General features: G+C 38.6%; 1 protein-coding gene across 4 annotated transcripts in view; it reads right to left on the bottom strand.

Moving 5' to 3' along the window:
• Positions 1–6084: 6084 nt before the first annotated feature.
• Positions 6085–22207, bottom strand: part of znf385c (zinc finger protein 385C) — a 409652-nt gene continuing 393529 nt past the window's right edge. For 2 of the 4 annotated variants that reach the window (XM_061981849.1, XM_061981851.1), the window contains 2 exons: positions 17501–17590; positions 6085–10214 (listed from right to left, as the gene is read on the bottom strand). In XM_061981849.1, coding sequence (XP_061837833.1) covers positions 9984–10214; positions 17501–17590 — 321 coding nt within the window. In that variant the 3' untranslated portion in view covers positions 6085–9983. The remainder of the gene's footprint in view (positions 10215–17500; positions 17591–22207) is intronic. The other 2 variants (XM_061981850.1, XM_061981852.1) reach the window with 2 other exon arrangements.

The raw sequence follows: 22207 nt of genomic DNA, 5'->3' as shown, positions 1-22207 counted from the left end.
CCATAGAATTATACATTAAAATAAACATATTTGAAATAATTAATTTTAAATGATCATAACAATTCATTTAAAATCCATCCATCCATCCATCCATTTTCTACCGCTTATTCCCTTTGGGGTCGCGGGGGGCGCTGGAGCCTATCTCAGCTACAATCGGGCAGAAGGCGGGGTACACCCTGGACAAGTCGCCACCTCATCGCAGGGCCAACACAGATAGACAGACAACATTCACACTCACATCCACACACTAGGGCCAATTTAGTGTTGCCAATCAACTTATCCCCAGGTGCATGTCTTTGGAGGTGGGAGGAAGCCGGAGTACCCGGAGGGAACCCACGCAGTCACGGGGAGAACATGCAAACTCCACACAGAAAGATCCCGAGCCCGGGATTGAACCCAAGACTACTCAGGACCTTCGTATTGTGAGGCAGATGCACTAACCCCTCTGCCACCGTGAAGCCTAAATATGGTCATTTAAAATGACCATATTTAATTATTAAAATAATTGCTTGTTTATCAACAACTTTAGCATTTTATTCATTACATTTTGAAGCTCTCAGAAGCCAAGTTATGTTATATTCCTTAAGATTTATTTATGCAAGTTTGAAGTATCAATTATCTAAACACAGTTTTGTTTGCATATTTTCAGGATGTAGATATATATGTATATATATATATATATATATATATATATATATATATATATATATATATATATATATATATATATATATATATATATATATATATATATATATATATATACTAGAGATGCGCGGTTTGCGGGCACAACCGCGAAGTCCGCGGATCGGGCATCCATCCATCTTCTTCCGCTTATCCGAGGTCGGGTCGCGGGGACAGCAGCCTAAGCAGGGAAGCCCAGACTAATTAGATTTTATCCGCGGGTCGGGTCGGGCGGTTGAAATAAAAAAAAAAAAGATTTTAAATAGATTCAGGCGGGTGGCAGTTAAACCAATTCGGAAATATATATACATAGTTAAATGTTGTTACCCACATACGAAAAACGAGCAGGCACCTGCAGCATATGCCACAACAGAAGAAAAAAAAAAGAAGAGATGGACATTTTTACGGAGCGGAGAAGGGACGCCTCGCCGGGGTCCGGGACCGAGGCCCCTTCCCCCGAGAGGGCCCCACCGGGAGCCGTAGCTGAGGCGATCCGCGAGAAGGGCCCGACGCACGTCCAGGGTCACCACCGCGCCCACCGCACCGACACCCCGCCTCGTCCGCCTTCGCCGCGGCCGGCGTCACGCGCAGCAGGTAAGCAGCCTACCTGCCCGCCACCCCCGTGGCCGGGGGCTCGTAACAGGGGTCACTCCGCGCGCTCCGCCTGCGCAGCTTACCTGCCCGCCACCCCTGTTGCCGGGGGCGCGTAACAGGGGTCACTACGCGCGCAGTGCGCTCACGAAAGGGGTGGGGCTCACCCTGGTTGATATAGACAGCAGCTAGACGGTGGCCATGGAAGTCGTAACCCGCTAAGGAGTGTGTAACAACCCACCTGCCGAATCAACTAGCCCTGAAAATGGATGGCGCTGGAGCGTCGGGCCCATACCCGGCCGTCGCCGGCAGCGAGACGCGCTTGGAGGTGCGCTCAGCGCGGCTCCCATATGATTGCGCACTGGTGTGCGTCTGGGCCGTGACAGCGTGGCACGCGAATGTTGTGCTGCATTGGATCAGTCTCCTTTCTTTAACAGGCAAAAGCTTTATAACCTTTAACTTTTATAACTTTAAGCTTTTATAACCTTTATAAGCTTTATAACCTCGCCTTGCATCGTCTATATTAGATATATAACAACGGGCGGGTGCGGGCGGATGCGGTTCTGATTAAATATTAGGTCGGGTGGATGGCGGATGGTTGACGACTTTCTGATGCGGTTGCGGATGAAATAATTGCCTATCCGCGCATCTCTAATATATACACATACACACAGTATATAGCTGTCAATATATCCTCCCCTCTTAACCACGCCCCGCCCCACCCCCGACCACGCACCCACCCACCCACCTCCCGAATTCAGAGGTCTCAAGGTTGGCAAGTATGGCTATATCCCTCTTCATCGCATGTATTCCAATTAGTTCACTCTAATGTTGTTGTTGCGTAGTTTGTCCACAAGAGAGCGCTCCCGCATTAGATATGCGTCCAAGCCTTTGTTGTGGTAGCTAGGTCACTTCAAGTACACCTCGGAATTTTAAAACTCCGCAAGCTACTTTCAAGTACACCCAGAAATATCGCCATAGCGACCAACATTGAAGGGTCCAAAAATGATAATGTTGATTCTGGATGGTTGAATATTATGATAGTTATTTTTATTGTCCAAAAAACAACATGAATGATGGCATTATTACGCCATTTTAAAGGCCTGCTGGGAATAAGAGGCCATCAGACAAGGTCAGAGACGTTGACGCAGAGAAAAACGATGTTCATGTTCCGCACGTGAACGCGCGGTGACTGCAAAGGTTAATGCAAGATGATGAGAAAACCTCAAGTGGAACATTTATGAAGCATTATATTATTACACCGTCCCCCCCAGCGGCTGATATCACCTGAACATCCATTTCAATCATCATATTTTACACACACATTTTGGGCTTCACTTGTTTTACAACACGTGAGCACCAGGAGCCTCGCAGCATTCTCATAACAATAAAACACAACAATTTACCATTTGGTTGGCTTTTTTTTTTTTACATTAACAAGTAAAATACATAACCAGCAGCGTCTACATCAACATTTGTCTGCTTTTTGTGTCCTTAATGTCAATCAAATGCCTGAAAAAGAAGTAAACAAAAAATGTAAACAAAAGAAGGCGATGACCACTTTGAGCCAAGATGGTGGACATAGTTGAGGTTAAATGTCAATTATATATGATGTCACCGCTGTCCCTTCAAAACACTATTCTACATGCTAAAAGACTTTACAAAAGTAGGAATGAGGAAAATAAGGACGCTATATCCAATTATTCTTAAAGTTAAATAAATACAATATTAATGGAATATACCAAATATGCAAAAATTCAACCTTATAGCTGACATCTGATATGTAATTCTGTAGGATATGTAAATCATTTATTTTTGGAATGTGATACTGTACATTTATTTTGGGAGGAGATCAGAGATTGGCTGAAAGACAAAGGTATAGAGATTAGACTTAGACTTCCTTTTTATTGTCATTCAAATGTGAACTTTACAGCACAGATAAGAACAACATTTAATTGCATTAGCTCACAGTAGTGCAGGATAAAAAAGCAATAAGGTACATATATAAATAAATAAATAGGTTACTGTACAGATAAATATATTGCACTTTTTCATATGCATCCACGTTGATGGATGTATGTTATATTGCCTTTTTTATTCCAGCGAGTTAATCCATTTTGGGGGGAGTTGAGGGGATTATTATGATGCGTTCAAGAGTCTTAGAACAGATTCATTTCGGGATAATAATTAAAGATAGCAATCTAAAAGTGATTATTAATATTATTATGCTGCAAGATACATTGTTCATACATAAAAGTCCGATTTATGAAAGTGAAATCCAAATCCTCCCATTTGATTATTGATTTCAATTAATTTATACAAACTTGGAAAATAGGAAAAACATTGCAAAAGCCCTTGAATTATTGTCTTTATTGGAGGAATTTAAGTTGTTTTATATATACTCTAGTTTTTAAAATCTACTTGCATTGTCTCTTAATTTACTTTCGATGACATTTTTGTTTGAATAAAGACATTATATGCTCAACTTTAGAATATTTAGAAAAATTGCAATATACTTAAGGTGCCTTAAATTGTTTGTATATTGTCAATATTTACGGCTTGTGTGTTTAATCGGTCGATAAAAATGTCATCTGATCCAAGATGGCCGACCGAGGTGGCTGAAGTGGAAGAGGTCAAGGGTGAAAGTATGTACTCTCTCGCCCTTACGAGAACACATTTTCATATTTCTCTTTTAAACAAGTGAGCTTTAAAGATGTTTGACAATGTTGATATGACCCCAATATGGCCGACTTAGCTGGGATCAAAGGTCAAACTAATATGGTACTCGGTACTAAAAATAGCAGACTTTTGGGAACATCTTATCTCTCTCTATATATACGTAGTGTACTATATATATATATATATATATATATATATATATATATATATATATGTGTACATATATATATATATATATATATGTGTACATATATATATGTATATATATATATGTACATATATATATATATGTGTGTGTACATACATATATATATATATGTACATATATATATGTGTATATATATATATATATATGTACATATATATATATATGTATATATATATATACATAATCCAAAAGTCACCTGAAGAGCAGGGAAACCTGCGAAACAGGCTTGGAGGGATGAAATAGCCTCTGTATTTTTTTCCTGACCTAACCTATATACATACATATATAAATCACTACTTTATCGCAGTCATTTCACTAAATTATACAATAGCTTGTCTTTGCCCTTTTTTAAATAAATAGTTACAGTACATATTATATATATATATATATATATATATATATATACATATACATATACATATACATATATACATTAAAAAAAGAAGTAGGGAAAAAAATAACACTCCCATCTCTGTACGCTTATTCATAGATATACAGAGAATCATAGTCGTCCTAATTATACAGCATATCATACTCATTATATCATTATTAAAAAATGGCGCGCTTACCTATGCTTATCATATATACTGTATACACATACCTATATACACAATGCAATATTGACCAAAAAATTTATGTTAAGTAGATATAATCTCAAAATCTATGTATCATATATATATATATATACTGTATGTATATATATATATACAGTATATACATATATATATATATATGTATATATATATATATATATATATATATATATACATATACATATATACATACACACACACGTTAGGTCAGGAAAAAACACAGGATATTTCATCCCTACAAGCCTACCCCGGTATTGAGCACTGTATAACGGATAAACCACAGAAACTTTGACTATATATATATATATATATATATATACCGGTATATATATATACAGTATATATATATACATATATATATATATAAGGGCTGCAACAACTAATCGATTAAATCGATTATAAAAATAGTTGGCGATTAATTTAGTCATCGATTCGTTGGATCTATGCTATGCGCATGCGCAGAGGCAATTTTTATTTATTTATTTATTGTTTTTATAAACCATTATTTATAAACTGCAACACGTACAAACAACTGAGAAACAATAATCAAAATAAGTATGGTGCCAGTATGCTATTTTTTTTCCAATAAAATACTGGAAAGGATAGAAATGTAGTTTGTCTCTTTTATCAGATTATTAATCGATTAATCGAAGTAATAATCGACAGATTAATCGATTATCAAATTAATCGTTAGTTGCAGCCCTAATATATATATATATATATATATATATATATGTATATGTGTTTGTATATACATATATATATACGTTAGGTTAGGAAAAAGCACAGAGGCTATATCATCCCTACAAGCCTGTTTCGCAGGTCTCCCTTTTATAAAATCCCCTGACGAGCAGGGAAACCTGCGAAACAGGCTTGTAGGGATGATATAGCCTCTGTGTTTTTTCCAGACCTAACGTATATTCCGCTCTACCCCGGTATTGAGCACTATATAACCAATAAACCACAGAAACCCTGACTATGTATATATATATATATATATATATATATATATATATATATATATATATATATATATATATATATATATATACATACGCATTTATTTTTCCCAATTTTTTTACAATGAGTTTCTACTTTTTTATGCAATTTTATTTCCACAATGACCCCCCCCGGCCGCACTCGGGACCCCCCAGCTGCAAATACTCACTCTGCGTCCTCCGTGGCGTTCCCGGCTGGAAGGAAGCTCAACCTGGATCCTGTTTTTGAGTTCTATAAACACGTCACCATTAAAAAAACAAACAAAAAAACACACACACTAAATCAAGACGAGCGTTTAAGAAGTTCTAAAAGCTTTTATTTTCCAAAATCCATCCGCGGCTGTGCTGACGGCGGTACGGTCGTCTTTAACGAGCGGTACCCTGAAATGTGGATGGCGGCGTTAGCGTTGGCTCAACCTGGTCACCCCTGAGAAGGCCTGCCTAATGGGATGTCGTACTTTCTTTGCTTTTTTTTTTTTCATCCCTCAAAAGGCCTTAAATCATACACCGTACTGTTAAATATGTTCTCTTACAAAAAGGACAGCTCAATAAAGGACAACCTGGTGTTTGTCACACAGATCTATGGGCTATAATAATAAAAGTTCTAATAGTTCTTCTATAGGTTTCAACATTGAACTGGGAACGCTCCATAAAACCAACAGTGAGGTCGGCTGCTTTGACGGACAGGCGGGAGATCATGGCGGGCTGAACGTAGCACGAGGACTGAGCGCTTTACGACACACACACACACACACACACACACACACACACACACACACACACACACACACACACACACACCTTTACATATTGCACAATGAGAGAAAATGCCTAGGATGTGCTCCTTTGAAGATTTTTTTTTTTTGGTGAAGTTCTTACTAACAGTCTGGTTTGACACCCAGGACAAGGGGCGGAGCCTAAACTAAGAGGTTGTGAGTGAAGCAAGGTGAGGCCTCAGGTGTGTGTGTATTGCTTTAAATGTCATGGAATCTTTTCGTTGCGTTCATAAAACATGCACAAAAACAAGAAGTATGGCTTTTTTCTGAGCGATGTCAGGGGTGCTCTTTAAACAAGAAATGTGGTTGCCATGGCGCTGTGATTTGTTCTCTGCCACGCATCCAGCTGTCAGTCCAGCAGCGATTAGGCTCCTCCCACCACCTGGACCCAAACATTGTTACTGCAGGGTTCCCGGGACTTTTCACTTATTCTCATCAAATACAAGCACATTTTTAGAAGCCCCTTTTTGCCACTAAAAAAAAGAAAATATCCATCCATCCATCCATTTTCTACCGCATATTCCCTTTGGGGTCGCGGGGGGCGCTGGAGCCTATCTCAGCTACAATCGGGCGGAAGGCGGGGTACACCCTGGACAAGTCGCCACCCAAATAGTAAATTATATTTATGAGATAAAAAGTTAAAATCATGAGAGTGCAGTACAGTTATGCAATTTATATCTGATCATTTTGACGTTCTATATCATAATTATGACTTTCTCATCTCATAATTATGACTTTATCTCATAATTTTGAGTTTTTATCTCATAATTAGGACTTTATCTCATAATTAGGACTTTTTATCTCATAATTTACATTTCTTATCTCATAATTTAGACTTTTTATCTCATAATCATGACTTTTTATCTCATTATTTAAACTTTGTTATCTCATAATTTTGACATTTTATCTCATAATTTAAACTTTCTGATCTCGTAATTTCAACTTTTTGTATCATGATAATTAATTGTATTTCATAATTATGACTTTATCTCATAATTTAAACTTTTTATCTCATGATGACTTTCATATGGTAATTATTCTTTTTTTTATCTCATAATTATGACTTTTTTAAATCTTATAATCTCGATTTTTGTTATTACATAATTTTGACTTTATACATCATAATTTTTACGTTCTATCTCTTAATTCTGACTTTCTCATTTCATAATTTCGACTTTTTATCTCATAATTATGACTTTATCTCATAATTTTGACTTTTTTAAATTTTATAATCTCGATTTTATTTTAATACATAATTTTGACTTTTTACATTATGATAATGACTTTCCTATCTCATAATTATGACGTTCTATCTCTTAATTATGACTTTATCATTTCAACATTTTTACTTTTTATCTCATAATTATGACTTTACCTCATAATTTCGACTCTCTATCTCATAATGACTTTTATCTCATAATTATGACGTTCTATTTCTTAATTATGACTTTCTCATATCATAGTTTCGACTTTTTATCTCATAATTTGGACTTTTTATCTCATGACAATGACTTTTATCTCATAATTATGACTTTTTTAAACCTTATAATTTCGACTTTTGGTTATACATTTTTTCGACTTTTTATCTCATAATTTCGACATTTTATCTCATGATAATTACTTTTATCTCATAACTATGACTTTCTTATTATAATTTCGACTTTTGTCATTACATAATTTTGTTTTTTTATCTCATAATTTCGATTTTTATCTCTTCATTTCTCTGGATCCCCCGGGTGGGGCTGGACCAAGTAGCTGGGGAGAGGGAAGTCTGGGCTTCTCTTCTTAGGCTGCTGCCCCCGCGACCTGACTCCGGATAAGCGGAATAAGATGGATGGATGGATGGATCTCTTAATTATGACTTTTTATCTCATAATTTCAACTTTTTCATAATTCCGACTTTTTTAATCATAATTTTCGACTTTTCTCTCATAATTATGACTTTGTCTCATAATTTTGACTTTTTTAAATTTTAAAATCTCGATTTTTGTTAATACATAATTTTGACTTTATACATCATGATAATGACTTTCCTATCTCATAATTATGACGTTCTATCTCTTAATTATGACTTTATCATTTCAAAATTTTTACTTTTTATCTCATAATTATGACTTTACCTCATAATTTCGACTTTCTATCTCATAATTATGACGTTCTATTTCTTAATTATGACTTTCTCATCTCATAGTTTCGACTTTTTTTTATCTCATAATTATGACTTTATCTCATAATTTCGACTTTTTATCTCATGACAATGACTTTTATCTCATAATTATGACTTTTTAAAATCTTATAATTTCGACTTTTTATCCATGACAATGACTTTTATCTCATAATTATGACTTTTTAAAATCTTATAATTTCGACTTTTGGTAATACATTTTTTCGACTTTTTATCTCATAATTTCGACATTTTATCTCATGATAATTACTTTTATCTCATAACTATGACTTTCTTTGTCATTACATAATTTTGTTTTTTTATCTCATAATTTCGATTTTTATCTCTTAATTCCTCTGGATCCCCTGGGTGGGGCTGGACCAAGTAGCTGGGCAGAGGGAAGTCTGGGCTTCTCTTCTTAGGCTGCTGCCCCCGCGACCTGACTCCGGATAAGCGGAATAAGATGGATGGATGGATGGATCTCTTAATTATGACTTTTTATCTCATAATTTCAACTTTTTCATAATTCCGACTTTTTTTTAATCATAATTTTCGACTTTTCTCTCATAATTATGACTTTTTATCTTCTAATTAGTACTTTTTATACCCTAATGTCGGGTTTATTACGTTTAATTTTGACTTTTTAACTCATGATTATGACTTTTTATCTCATAATTCTGACTTCCCATTGGAGTATTTTAGTATTAGTGGTGAAAACAGGCTCCCATCAATCCAACATGAAACACATGAATGATTATTGACGATCAACCAGAGCCCTGGGTGATGACTGACAGGCGCAGCTTCCTTTTAGGACACCCGCCTTTCACCCAGAAGTGAGGAAATGTGTCCTTGTGTGTTGTTGTGTGTCCTTGTGTGTTGTTGTGTTTCCTTGTGTGTGGTTGTGTGTCAGTGTTTGTGTGTTAAAGGTAGACTGGGGCAGAATGGACGCGACAGGAAAATGTTGAAAAGGCTTGAAAAGGGCATCAAGTAAAGGGAGCTTGACTTGTGTCAACAGCACGAAACGTCCAGCGAGACTAAACGTACGATCCCGAGCATGTAACCCCCCGCGGCCCCCGATGAATGGCTATAAATGCGGCTCTTGGAGGCGCGGCCTGCTCCTTCGCCGGCGACCGCCGCAGCAGGAAGAAGGCGTGACAGGTGGGGGGCGCTGTCCGTCTCAAGTCAGGCAGACTGCATAGTTTTGAGTGTGACCTTTGTCAGGAGGGGGTGGGCTCGGTAAGAAGGGGAGAGTGATGGGGGGGAGGGAGGGGGGAGGGTGGTCACATGGGTTTAGTAGGGGGAGAAGATGAATGGTGCGTGCGCGGCCCGCAGAGGCCCCGGCACGGGCCGGAACAGTGCGGGCCCCAGGAAGGGTGTCTGTATGAAGGCGGCGGCGCCCATTGGGTGGCGCAGCGCCAGCGGGTTAGCGGCCATCGTGCACAGGGTCGGCGGCGTGAGGGGGCCGGGCAGGAAGCCCGTGGTCAAGGTCTTGGTCAGCTGCTTGTGCAAGGCCAGTTTGGTCTGGAGAAGACACAAAACACGGAGAGGACATGTTTCACCACAGCAAACATGCTTCCCCATGAGCGGCCATGCGCTAGCTGCATGCATGGCAACACAACAACAAGCTAACGCTAAAACAGGGGTGTCCAAAGTGCGGCCTGGGGGCCATTTACGGCCTGCTGATAATTTTTGCGGCACTTTAAAACAATACAATAAAAAAATTAATTAAAAAAAGTGGAATAAAAAAGCAAACAGGAGAAATGTAGCCAAACTAATTTGTAATCTTGACTCTATTAACACAAAGCTGCCATGCAGGCTGTTTTTTTTGTCTTAAATCTGTCATGGCTCAAAAAATAATAATGACTCAAAATCAATGTTATGAATTACTTCACATCAAAAATGCCACTTAGAAATATTTTGGGGGGAAATATTGCATACTTTGTGTGTTTGCCATATAAAAAACTAAGTTTTCTTTGACAAAAAGTGCATAAAAGTATTTAAAAAACAAACAAAAAAAAACTTATAATTGACGGGTAGTGCTAAAGTTGATCTAGAGACTAAGTGTTGAAAGTAAAAAAAATAAAAATGTATGACTTATTTTTTTAAACAATTTTAAGATTCGGGCCCGTTTGGATCTCCAAGAATTTGAGTAGGATTTTTTTTTAAACTGCCATTCCTCAAAAAGTAATAATGAATTAAAATCAATGGTGTTATAGATTACTGACCCATTACTTCACATTAAATATTCCAATTTTAATATTTTTTTGGGGGAACATAATGTATATTTTGTGTTTTCTTTGACATAAAAAAAAATAATTAAATAAATAGCGTATATACATACATATTTTGTTTTATTTTATACTGACAGTTGATAGAGATTTAGTGTAAGCGTTGAAGCAAAAACAAATAAAAACAGTATATATATATATATATATATATATATATATATATATATATATATATATATACATATATAAATACACGTTAGGTCAGGAAAAACACAGAGGCTATATCATCCATACAAGCCTGTTTCCCTTTTTTTAAAATAAAATTCTATATTTATAAATTTTATATATATTTTGTTTTATTTTATACTGACAGATAGACCTGAAGTTGATAGAGATTTAGTGTAAACGTTGAATTAAAACAAACAAAAAAACAGTGTGTGTATATATATATACACACACGTTAGGTCAGGAAAAAACACAGAGGCTATATCATCCCTACAATCCTGTTTCCCTTTTTTATAAAATTCCCTGATGAGCAGGGAAACCTGAAAAAACAGGCTTGCAGGGATGATATAGCCTCTGTGTTTTTTCCTGACCTAACGTATATTCCGACTATATATATATATATATACATATATATATATAAATAAAACTATTTATAACTTATGTTTAAAAATGTTAAGACTGAGATCCTTCTGGGTCCCTGGGACCAAACTTGAAGGGAGCCCAAAAGATTAAAAAAAATCTATTGTATTGCTTTTCAAAATGAAAAATGGCCCCTGTATGCTTGAATTTTTCAGTGTGTGGCCCTCAGTGGAAAAAGTTTGGACACCCCTGGGCTACAACACTTCATTAGCTACACATGCAACCTAATAACAATTCTAAATATTTGAGAATTGTTCAGACAGGTCTTTTATTGGACCTTGTTACATTGTGCAGGGGTACCTAATAAAATGTCCAGTTAGCTTCGCTGACGTGCATTTACTACTTTATGATGTCTTCAAGGGGCAAAAGTTGTTGTTGCTAGTTATGTTCAAGATGCGCGGTGACCAAGTCTCTGTTTTTACGTCTATGTTCATATTTCAATGTCTTCTGGCAGGGAATAAGCAGCGGAGACGGCCATCTTTGTGTGCATTGTAGTGGAGCAATAATGAGAAGATGACGAATAACATCTAAGAGCACAAAACACGACAGCTAGCTAACGTGAGAAGTGTCCTTTGGCGCCTGCTTTTTTAGCATTATGTTGCCAGACAGCATTGATTTGTGAATGATATAATGACATATTTTCCATTATACATTCAATATTTCATTTTGTGAAATAATTCGGGAAGTAATCTGTCACTGAATGTACTAACTCATGTTCACGTTGTCATCCTTTTTGCTCTCTGCTCTATTCGCCACTGCAATATTGTTCTATTGGCCGTTCAAAAATGTGATATTTAAAAAAACTTGTTTATATTTTTAGTTAGTCGTTATTTTCGGTCTACCAAGTCAAATTTATCGCGTGTTGAAAATACTTGGCCAATAAAGCTGATTCTGATTCACAAATCAATAAGGGTGTAACGGTACATGTATTTGCATTGAACCGTTTCGGTACAGGGTTCCGGTTCGGAGGTGTACCGAACGAGTTTCCACACAGACATATTAAGTAGCGTAACACACGTTGTGTAAACAATGCACACTGAGGCATGTTAGTTGCTAGCAGCGACCGGGCTACGATAGACTGACTATACGTCCTCTTTTGCGGAGCTGTCAGGGCGGAGTTTCTTAAATGCCTCGAATGTCCGGCATTTTGAGTTAGGGTTGCGTGTATTTTCAATGTACGTTCAGGGTTAAGAAGGGGTTAAAAACAAAACAAATTGTGCGCGCAGCAGCATTGGTGAGGGAGGGGCAGAGACAGAGAGAGAGAGAGAGTTATGATAAACGCGCATGCGTCGCCAGGCTCTGCTTTTTATCCATAGATTTAATTATTTATTATCTATAGCAGGGGTGTCAAAAGTGTGCCCCGGAGGCCATTTGCGGCCCACAGCTAATGTTTTAAAGGCCCACGGCACATTCTAAAAATACTATTAAAATAAACAAAAACATAAGGCTCTGGATGCTGTGGGGCTGTCTTGGTTGACAAGACTCTGCAGCATCGCGTGGACATCGGGGGCGGTACCTCTGGATTGGCAGACCGGGGTGGTGGTTCCTCTCTTTAAAAAGGGGAACCGGAGGGTGTGTTCTAACTATCGTGGGATCACACTCCTCAGCCTTCCCGGTAAGGTCTATTCGGGTGTACTGGAGAGGAGGCTACGCCGGATAGTCGAACCTCGGATTCAGGAGGAACAGTGTGGTTTTCGTCCTGGTCATGGAACTGTGGACCAGCTCTATACTCTCGGCAGGGTCCTTGAGGGTGCATGGGAGTTTGCCCAACCAGTCTACATGTGCTTTGTAGACTTGGAGAAGGCATTCGACCGTGTCCCTCGGGAAGTCCTGTGGGGAGTGCTCAGAGAGTATGGGGTATCGGACTGTCTGATTTTGGCGGTCCGCTCCCTGTATGATCAGTGTCAGAGCTTGGTCCGCATTGCCGGCAGTAAGTCGGAGCCGTTTCCAGTGAGGGTTGGACTCCGCCAAGGCTGCCCTTTGTCACCGATTCTGTTCATAACTTTTATGGACAGAATTTTTAGGCGCAGTCAAGGCGTTGAGGGGATCCGGTTTGGTGGCTGCAGGATTAGGTCGCTGCTTTTTGCAGATGATGTGGTCCTGATGGCTTCATCTGGCCAGGATCTTCAGCTCTCACTAGATCGGTTCGCAGCTGAGTGTGAAGCGACTGGGATGAGAATCAACACCTCCAAGTCCGAGTCCATGGTTCTCGCCCGGAAAAGGGTGGAGTGCCATCTCCGGGTTGGGGAGGAGATCTTGCCCCAAGTGGAGGAGTTCAAGTACCTCGGAGTCTTGTTCACGAGTGAGGGAAGAGTGGATCGTGAGATCGACAGGCGGATCGGTGCGGCGTCTTCAGTAATGCGGACGTTGTATCGATCCGTTGTGGTGAAGAAGGAGCTGAGCCGGAAGGCAAAGCTCTCAATTTACCGGTCGATCTACGTTCCCATCCTCACCTATGGTCATGAGCTTTGGGTTATGACCGAAAGGGTACAAGCGGCCGAAATGAGTTTCCTCCGCCGGGTGGCGGGGCTCTCCCTTAGAGATAGGGTGAGAAGCTCTGTCATCCGGGGGGAGCTCAAAGTAAAGCCGCTGCTCCTCCACATCGAGAGGAGCCAGATGAGGTGGTTCGGGCATCTGGTCAGGATGCCACCCGAGCGCCTCCCTAGGGAAGTGTTTAGGGCACGTCCGACTGGTAGGAGGCCACGAGGAAGACCCAGGACACGTTGGGAAGACTATGTCTCCCGGCTGGACTAGGAACGCCTCGGGATCCCCCGGGAGGAGCTGGACGAAGTGGCTGGGGAGAGGGAAGTCTGGGCTTCCCTGCTTAGGCTGTTGCCCCCGCGACCCGACCTTGGATAACCGGAAGAAGATGGATGGATGGATGGATAACAAAAGTGAAATAAAAAAGCTTAAAGGTTAAATGTCATTGAGAAAAAGTTGCAATGTTGACTAATAAAACAAAGCTGTTTTCTTTTCTTTCAAACTGTCATTGCTCAAAGCATAATATTGAATCAAAATCAATGTTATTATGAATTATTGACCTATCCAACTTCACATCAAATATTCCACTAAGAAAAATATTTTTGGTGGAAAATTTTGCAAATTTGGTAAATAAATAACCCCAAAATTTATATTTTGTTGTTTTCTTACTGTACCGAAAACGAACCGAACCGTGACCTCTAAACCGAGGTACGTACCGAACCGACATTTTTGTGTACCTTTACACCCCTACGAATCAATCAAATGCAAGTAAATTCTACCATTTTTAAAAATGTTTATGTGTAAAAGTTGGAGCGCCATCCTCGCTGGCTGGCTTGCCAACTAGCTGACTAGACGGGTAGGAAGCAAAAATGGAATAAACAAACATTTATCTGGTAAAAAAAATGATAAAATCGATAAACTAGGGCAGCCCTGGGCAAATTAAGGATGCGGCCCGTTAAGCTTTTCAATCTGGCCCGCCGGACACTCTCAAATAATCTTTTTAGATCTTTAAGATGGAAAGTGTAGCTGCCATTATGATGTGCAGTGATGTTTTCTAATGACCGTAAGTCTTGAACTATACAAAGTATTTCAATGGTCGGAATCTGCGCTGTTGCATGATGTACTAGTTACTACGGTAATCTACTTAGTTACTATGGTAATGTACGTCACAGCAGCTCAGACGAGACACCAAGCAGTGTGGGCGGGGAGCGTTTCCACAGAGTGTTTCCAGAGCCTGAAATGTGGGTGTCAGGGACAGATGCGGAAGGAGATTTTTACAACAAAATTCTAAAGCATAGTGATATATCAGATATATCAGATTGTAGGTGTTTTTATTTTGTACCCCTTGAGTTCATATTTCACTGTTTGTTGCATTTTTGTTGTGTTTTGCTTGATTGTAAAATATGTGGATGGAGAGGGGGTGTGACGTTCATATGTTGTTAATATTCAGTCTTTTATCATTCATAGTTATTAACATTTTAAATCCCACATTCTTTATTTTTATGTAAATTCTGGGTGTCTAATTCAGTGAAAACATTTTAAATTCCTTTTTGTTTTTTTAAGGCGGTCTGTTATCACGTTTTTAGTAGGGCTGCGAATCTTTGGGTGTCCCACGATTCAATTCAATATCGATTCTTGGGGTCACGATTCGATTATAAATGGATTTTTTCGATTCAACGCGATTCTCGATTCAAAAACGATATTTTCCCGATTCAAAACAATTCTCTATTCATTCAATACATAGGATTTCAGCAGGATCTACCCCAGTCTGCTGACATGCAAGCAGAGTAGTAGATTTTTGTAAAAAGCTTTTATAATTGTAAAGGACAATGTTTTATCAACTGATTGCAATAATGTAAATTTGTTTTAACTATTAAATGAACCAAAAATATGACTTATTTTATCTTTGTGAAAATATTGGACACAGTGTGTTGTCAAGCTTATGAGATGCGATGCAAGTGTAAGCCACTGTGACACTATTGTTCATTTTTTATTTTTTATTTTTATAAATGTCTAATGATACTATCAATGAGGGATTTTTAATCACTGCTATGTTGAAATTGTAACTAATATTGATACTGTTGTTGATAATATTCATTTTTGTTTCACTACTTTTGGATTGTTCTGTGTCGTGTTTGTGTGTCCTCTCAATTGCTCTGTTTATTGCAGTTCTGAGTGTTGCTGGGTTGGGTTTGGTTTTGGAATTGGATTGCATTGTTATGGTATTGCTGTGTATTGTTTTGTTGGATTGATTAATTAAAAAAAAAAAAAAATCGATTTTTGAAAAACGAGAATCGTACAACGTGAGAATGGCGATTTGAATTTGAATCGTTTTTTTCCCACACCCCTAGTTTTTAGCACTCAATCAGACATTATTGTGAAGTTTTGTATTAATGTTCCTAAAAATAGATATACCGGCCCCCAGACAAGTTTTTTTCTCTAAATTTGGCCCCCGAGTCAAAATAATTGCCCAGGCCTGAAATAGGGAGTATACCAGGGGTCGGCAACCCGCGGCTCTAGAGCCGCATGCGGCTCTTTAGCGCCGCCCTAGTGGCTCTCTGGAGCTTTTTCAAAAAATTTATGAAAAATGGAAAAAGATGAGGGGAAAAAAATCTATTTTTGTTTTAATATGGTTTCTGTAGGAGGACAAACATGACACAAACCTCCCTAATTGTTACAAAGCACACTGTTTATATTAAACATGCTTCACTGATTCGAGTATTTGGCGAGCGCCGTTTTGTCCTACTAATTTTGGCGGTCCTTGAACTCACCGTAGTTTGTTTACATGCATAACTTTCTCCGACGTTTTATGCCACTTATTTTTCTGTCTCATTTTGTCCACCAAACTTTTAAGGTTGTGCATGAAAGGTGAGTTTTGTTGATTTTATTGACTTGTGTGGAGTGCTAATCAGACATATTTGGTCACTGCAAGACTGCAAGCTAATCGATGCTAACAGGCTATTTAGGCTAGCTATATGTACATATTGCATCATTATGCCTCATTTGTAGCTATATTTGAGGTTCCTTTAAGTCCTCTTAATTCCATGACACACTATCTGTATGTAATATGGCTTTTAATTTTTTGCGGCTCCAGACAGATTTGTTTTTGTATTTTTGGTCCAATATGGCTCTTTCAACATTTTGGGTTGCCGACCCCTGGAGTATACAGTTAATAAAATGTTAATATGTCAAAAGACACGTTGGAAAATTAATTAAAAAAACAAAACAGTTACGTGTTGCTCTACTTCCTGTTTCTTGGAGGATTACATCAGACGCTACAAATGGACGACGGGCGATAGCGTTGATGATGACGCTAATTTGCCGACAATACATCGTTAAGCATCGCTAACGTTTGTTTTTTGTTTGGAAAACATCCTCAGCTCACAGTCCGACGGGTCTGACGCTGAGTCGGGTTGGAAAGGCCCCTCCCATCATGCCCCTCGGGCCACTGACCTGCGAGGAGATGGAGGTGAGGCTGTAGTGGCTGAAGGCTTTCCTCATGGCCGACACGGCCACGCCTGCACAGCCACTCCATCTCATGCTCTGTGGGTGGGTGGAGGAGACAGGTGGGAGTGGGGGTGTTTGTGTAGTCAATCATCAGCTCAGCAGGAGGGGGGTGGGGTGGACAGGAAGGTGTTTTTTCGTGGCAGGGGTGGGGTGGGGTGGGGGGGGGGGGGGGGGGGTTAAATCATGACAACAGGCACACAAAAATAGACGCAACAGTAGATGTTCACTCTCACACATGCGACCATTGTTTAACTTACGGGGAATTCTGTGTAAAAGATATAAGTGGATGCAAGTTGCATCTGACAAACATACTCTGCAATTTTTTTTAGACTTTTTCTGTGTGAAAAGCACCAGCATGGAGTTAGAAGGCTGTGTGAATAGAACAGCCCAGGGCCACAACTTGCTAGATTGGGGCCCTGGGCAGAATTAGATTTTATTTTGAATTTTTCTGTGAAACAATTCATTATATTTAGAAAAAAACAGCAACCTGTGAATCTAATTTGATGCATGTTTTGTATTAAAACAACATTTTTGTGCAGAATATACAGTACAGGGCAGTTTGGCACTGCTATTATAATATAGTTTGGACACACCTTCTCCTCATTCAATGCGTTTCCTTTATTTTCATGACTATTTACATTGTAGATTGTCACTGAAGGCATCAAAACTATGAATGAACACATGTGGAGTTATGTACTAAACAAAAAAAGGTGAAATAACTGAAAACATGTTTTATATTCTAGTGAAGTGAAGTGAATTATATTTTCTCTAGTGACTCAAAGCGCTTTACATAGTGAAACCCAATATCTAAGTTACATTTAAACCAGTGTGGGTGCCACTGGGAGCAGGTGGGTAAAGTGTCTTGCCCAAGGACACAACGGCAGTGACTAGGATGGCAGAAGCGGGGATCAAACCTGGAACCCTCAAGTTGGCCGCTCTCCCAACCGAGTATATATATATATATATATATATATATATATATATATATATATATATATATATATATATATATATATGTATATATATATATATGTATGTGTGGGGAAAAAAATCACAAGACTACTTCATCTCTACAGGCCTGTTTCATGAGGGGTTCCCTCAATCATCAGGAGATTTTTGATTGAGGGAACCCCTCATGAAACAGGCCTGTAGAGATGAAGTAGTCTTGTGATTTTTCCCCCCACACATACATATATTGCGCTCTACTACGGTATCGAGCACTATTTTTTGGATAACCTTATTAAGACATATATATATATATATATATATATATATATATATATATATATATATATATATATATAGCTAGTTTCTTCAAAATAGCCACCCTTTGCTCTGATTACTTTTACCGCACACTCCTGGCATTCTCTCGATGAGCTTGAAGAGGTAGTCACCTGAAATGGTTTTCACTTCACAGGTGTGCTTGAAGCTCATCGAGAGAATGCCAACAGTGTGCAAAGCAGTAATCAGAGCAAACTTTTGGCTTGTAGTATAACAAAGTTGCATATGTTTCTGGCACTTTTCCAACTGAGGTTTAATCCGGTTTTGTCTGGTTACCGGCCCAGCACTAAAACTGGGCACCATAGGGGCCAATGAGAATATCTGGGTCAATTTGCCATCATTGGGCATGAAAGTGTGATGTGGGAACGCACTGCATTGTGGGTCTTGCTGGACTCGGACTCGCTTATTTACATGGCTGAATGCAAGACTTTGTGCTTACCGTATTTTTCGGACTATAAGTCGCAGTTTTTTTTCGTAGTTTGGCCGGGGGTGCGACTTATACTCAGGAGCGACTTATGTGTGAAATTATTAACACATTACCGTAAAATATCAAATAATATTATATAGCTCATTCACGTAAGAGACTAGACGTATAAGATTTCATGGGATTTAGCGATTAGGAGTGACAGATTGTTTGGTAAGCGATCAGCTGCTACTGACGGTCCCTGACACAAGGCTGAAGCTTAGAGGTGACAGAGCTTTCGCCGTTGCTGGTCCCAAGCTCTGGAACGACCTACCTCTGAGTGTTAGACAAGCCTCCTCTCTTCCTGTTTTTAAATCTCTCTTAAAAACATACTTTTATTCCATGGCTTTTAACACTGAGTGATATCCATCCTACAATGGCGCCCCATAATACACCTGCTGTGAACCTGTTTTTATGTTTTTATGTTTTATTTATTCTATTTGATCTATTTATTTTTTATCGTGTTTTGTTTGTGTTGTGTTGTGTTTGCTCGGTACTCGTATTATCTTTTAACCTGCCCATTGTACAGCATTTTGGCTACCCCTGTGGTAAATTTTAAATGTGCTTTATAAATAAAGTTGATTTGATTTGATTTGATTTGATATAGCATGTTCTATATGTTATAGTTATTTGAATGACTCTTACCATAATATGTTACGTTAACATACCAGGCACCTTCTCAGTTGGTTATTTATGCCTCATATAACGTACACTTATTCAGCCTGTTGTTCACTATTCTTTATTTATTTTAAATTGCCTTTCAAATGTCTATTCTTGGTGTTGGGTTTTATCAAATAAATTTCCCTCAAAAATGCGACTTATACTCCAGTGCGACTTATATGTTTTTTTCCTTCTTTATTATGCATTTTCGGCCGGTGCGACTTATACTCCGGAGCAACTTATAGTCGGAAAAATATGGTAATTTAATAGTTCATGTGACACCATTGACTGCTACAATTATGGTCAAGATCGCTTCAGGAAAAACAAGGATTTGGTGAGATTCTTCTCATTTCCAGCGATTAAAGCAAAGCCAAAGGAAGTCGGGTTATGAAGCTGATAAAGAGACTTAGAATAGCCTGGATAGCGGCCGTGAGACGATCAAAAATGACTTTTCATGCCATCACCTGGTATATGTTGGTGTGTTCACATAGGGTACAGTTACATTTTTTTATTTTGTACGATCCATTTTAATCCAGTTTGTTGCTCTCTCTCACATTACCGTGGGTACAGTACAGCCATGTAAAGAAAACCTACGTCCAGCAAAACTTACGCCCGGCCCCCACTGATGGAGCAGGAAGGGGCTAAGAATACATGTGGGATAAATTGTATGCGGAGCGCCCTGTCATTCATTAATTGACATTTTACATGCACTAAATGTGAACAATGAATAATAATAATAATAATAATAATAATATATATTATATAACATAAATATAACATAAATATATATATACATTCGTGCTCATAAGTTTACATACCCTGGGAGAATTTATGATTTCTTGGCCATTTTTCAGAGAATATGAATGATAACTGTTGCGTTTGGACCAGTTGTTCCTCCCAGGGAATTCAAGTCGCAAGTCGCTCCCAAGCTCTTTACGACACTTAAAGCTGAGTAGAAAAACCACCGGAGACAGAATAGGTATTTTGTAATATATTTGCAAAGCTTTGTAAATATATTGAGACCAGTCCAGCATAGAACATTCAATCCCGCCGCTAAGATGGTCTGCCCCCCTCCAATGAAAAACCCTCTCCCCTATCAAGTCTCTCTCCCTCTCACCCTCGCAGTCTTGTCCCTCCAGCCCAAACACATGCCCATTGACCTCCGCACCTGGACATAAGGATAGATAAGAGAAAGGAGTATCTCTCTTTCTTACATTCCTCACTCAAGGTTAGCACACAGTATTTGCAGACAACCAAAAGACCACAATTGGAAGAAAAACACTAGCTGTTTTGTAATATGATTATGAAATAAAAGAAGTAACACTTAAATACGGATATATGTAAATATCTGCCTCTGACAATTCCCCCTTCAGATCTTCTAAAAAGATCTTTATCACTAGTACAACACTTCTAAAATACGCCCCTCTTTGAGCAAGCTAGTAAAAAAATAAAAGCATAGTTACATGGGAGATAAACGGATGGAATCTATGTCAATGTCAATAACACAAAAACCTTTCTTCCACTCATGCTAAATGGTTGTGTGAAGCTCTTTATGGGCAAACAACTGTTTACTCTTTTTAAATCAAAATGACAAAAGAAAGTACCCAAATGACCCTGATCAAAAGTTTACATACCCCAGTGACTTTGATCTGATAACATGCACAAAAGTTTTACACAAACAGGTTTGAATGGCTAATCAAGGTTCCAATCCTCACCTGTGACCTGTTTGTTTGTAATTAATGTGTGTGTATAAAAGGTCAGTGAGTTTCTGGGCTTCTGACAGACCATTGCATCTTTCATCCAGTGCTGCACAGATGTTTCTGGATTCTGAGTCATGGGGAAGGCAAAATAATTGTCAAAGGATCTGCGAGAAAAGGTAATTGAACTGCATAAAACAGGAAAGGGGTATAAAAAGATATCCAAGGAATTGGGAATGCCAATCAGCAGTGTTCAAACGCTGATTAAGAAGAGGAAAATCAGGGATTCAGGTAGACCAGCAAAGATTTCAGCCACAACTGCCAGGAAAATTGTTTGAGATGCAAAGAAAAATCCACAAATAACTAAATTGTGGTGTGGCTGTTTCAAGATGTACAATAAGGAGGCACTTGAAGAAAAATGGGCTGCATGGTCGAGTGGCCAGAGGAAAGCCATTTCTGCGCAAATGTCACAAAGTATCCCGCTTACATTACGCCAAACAGCACAGAGACAAGCCTCAAAACTTCTGGAACAAAGTAATTTGGAGTGATGAG

The sequence above is a fragment of the Nerophis lumbriciformis genome, linkage group LG24, assembly GCF_033978685.3.
Source record: "Nerophis lumbriciformis linkage group LG24, RoL_Nlum_v2.1, whole genome shotgun sequence".
NCBI classification, from domain to species: Eukaryota; Metazoa; Chordata; class Actinopteri; order Syngnathiformes; family Syngnathidae; genus Nerophis; species Nerophis lumbriciformis.
The sequence above is the reverse complement of the archived record's forward strand: the minus strand, read 5'-3'. Positions and strand labels throughout refer to the sequence as shown.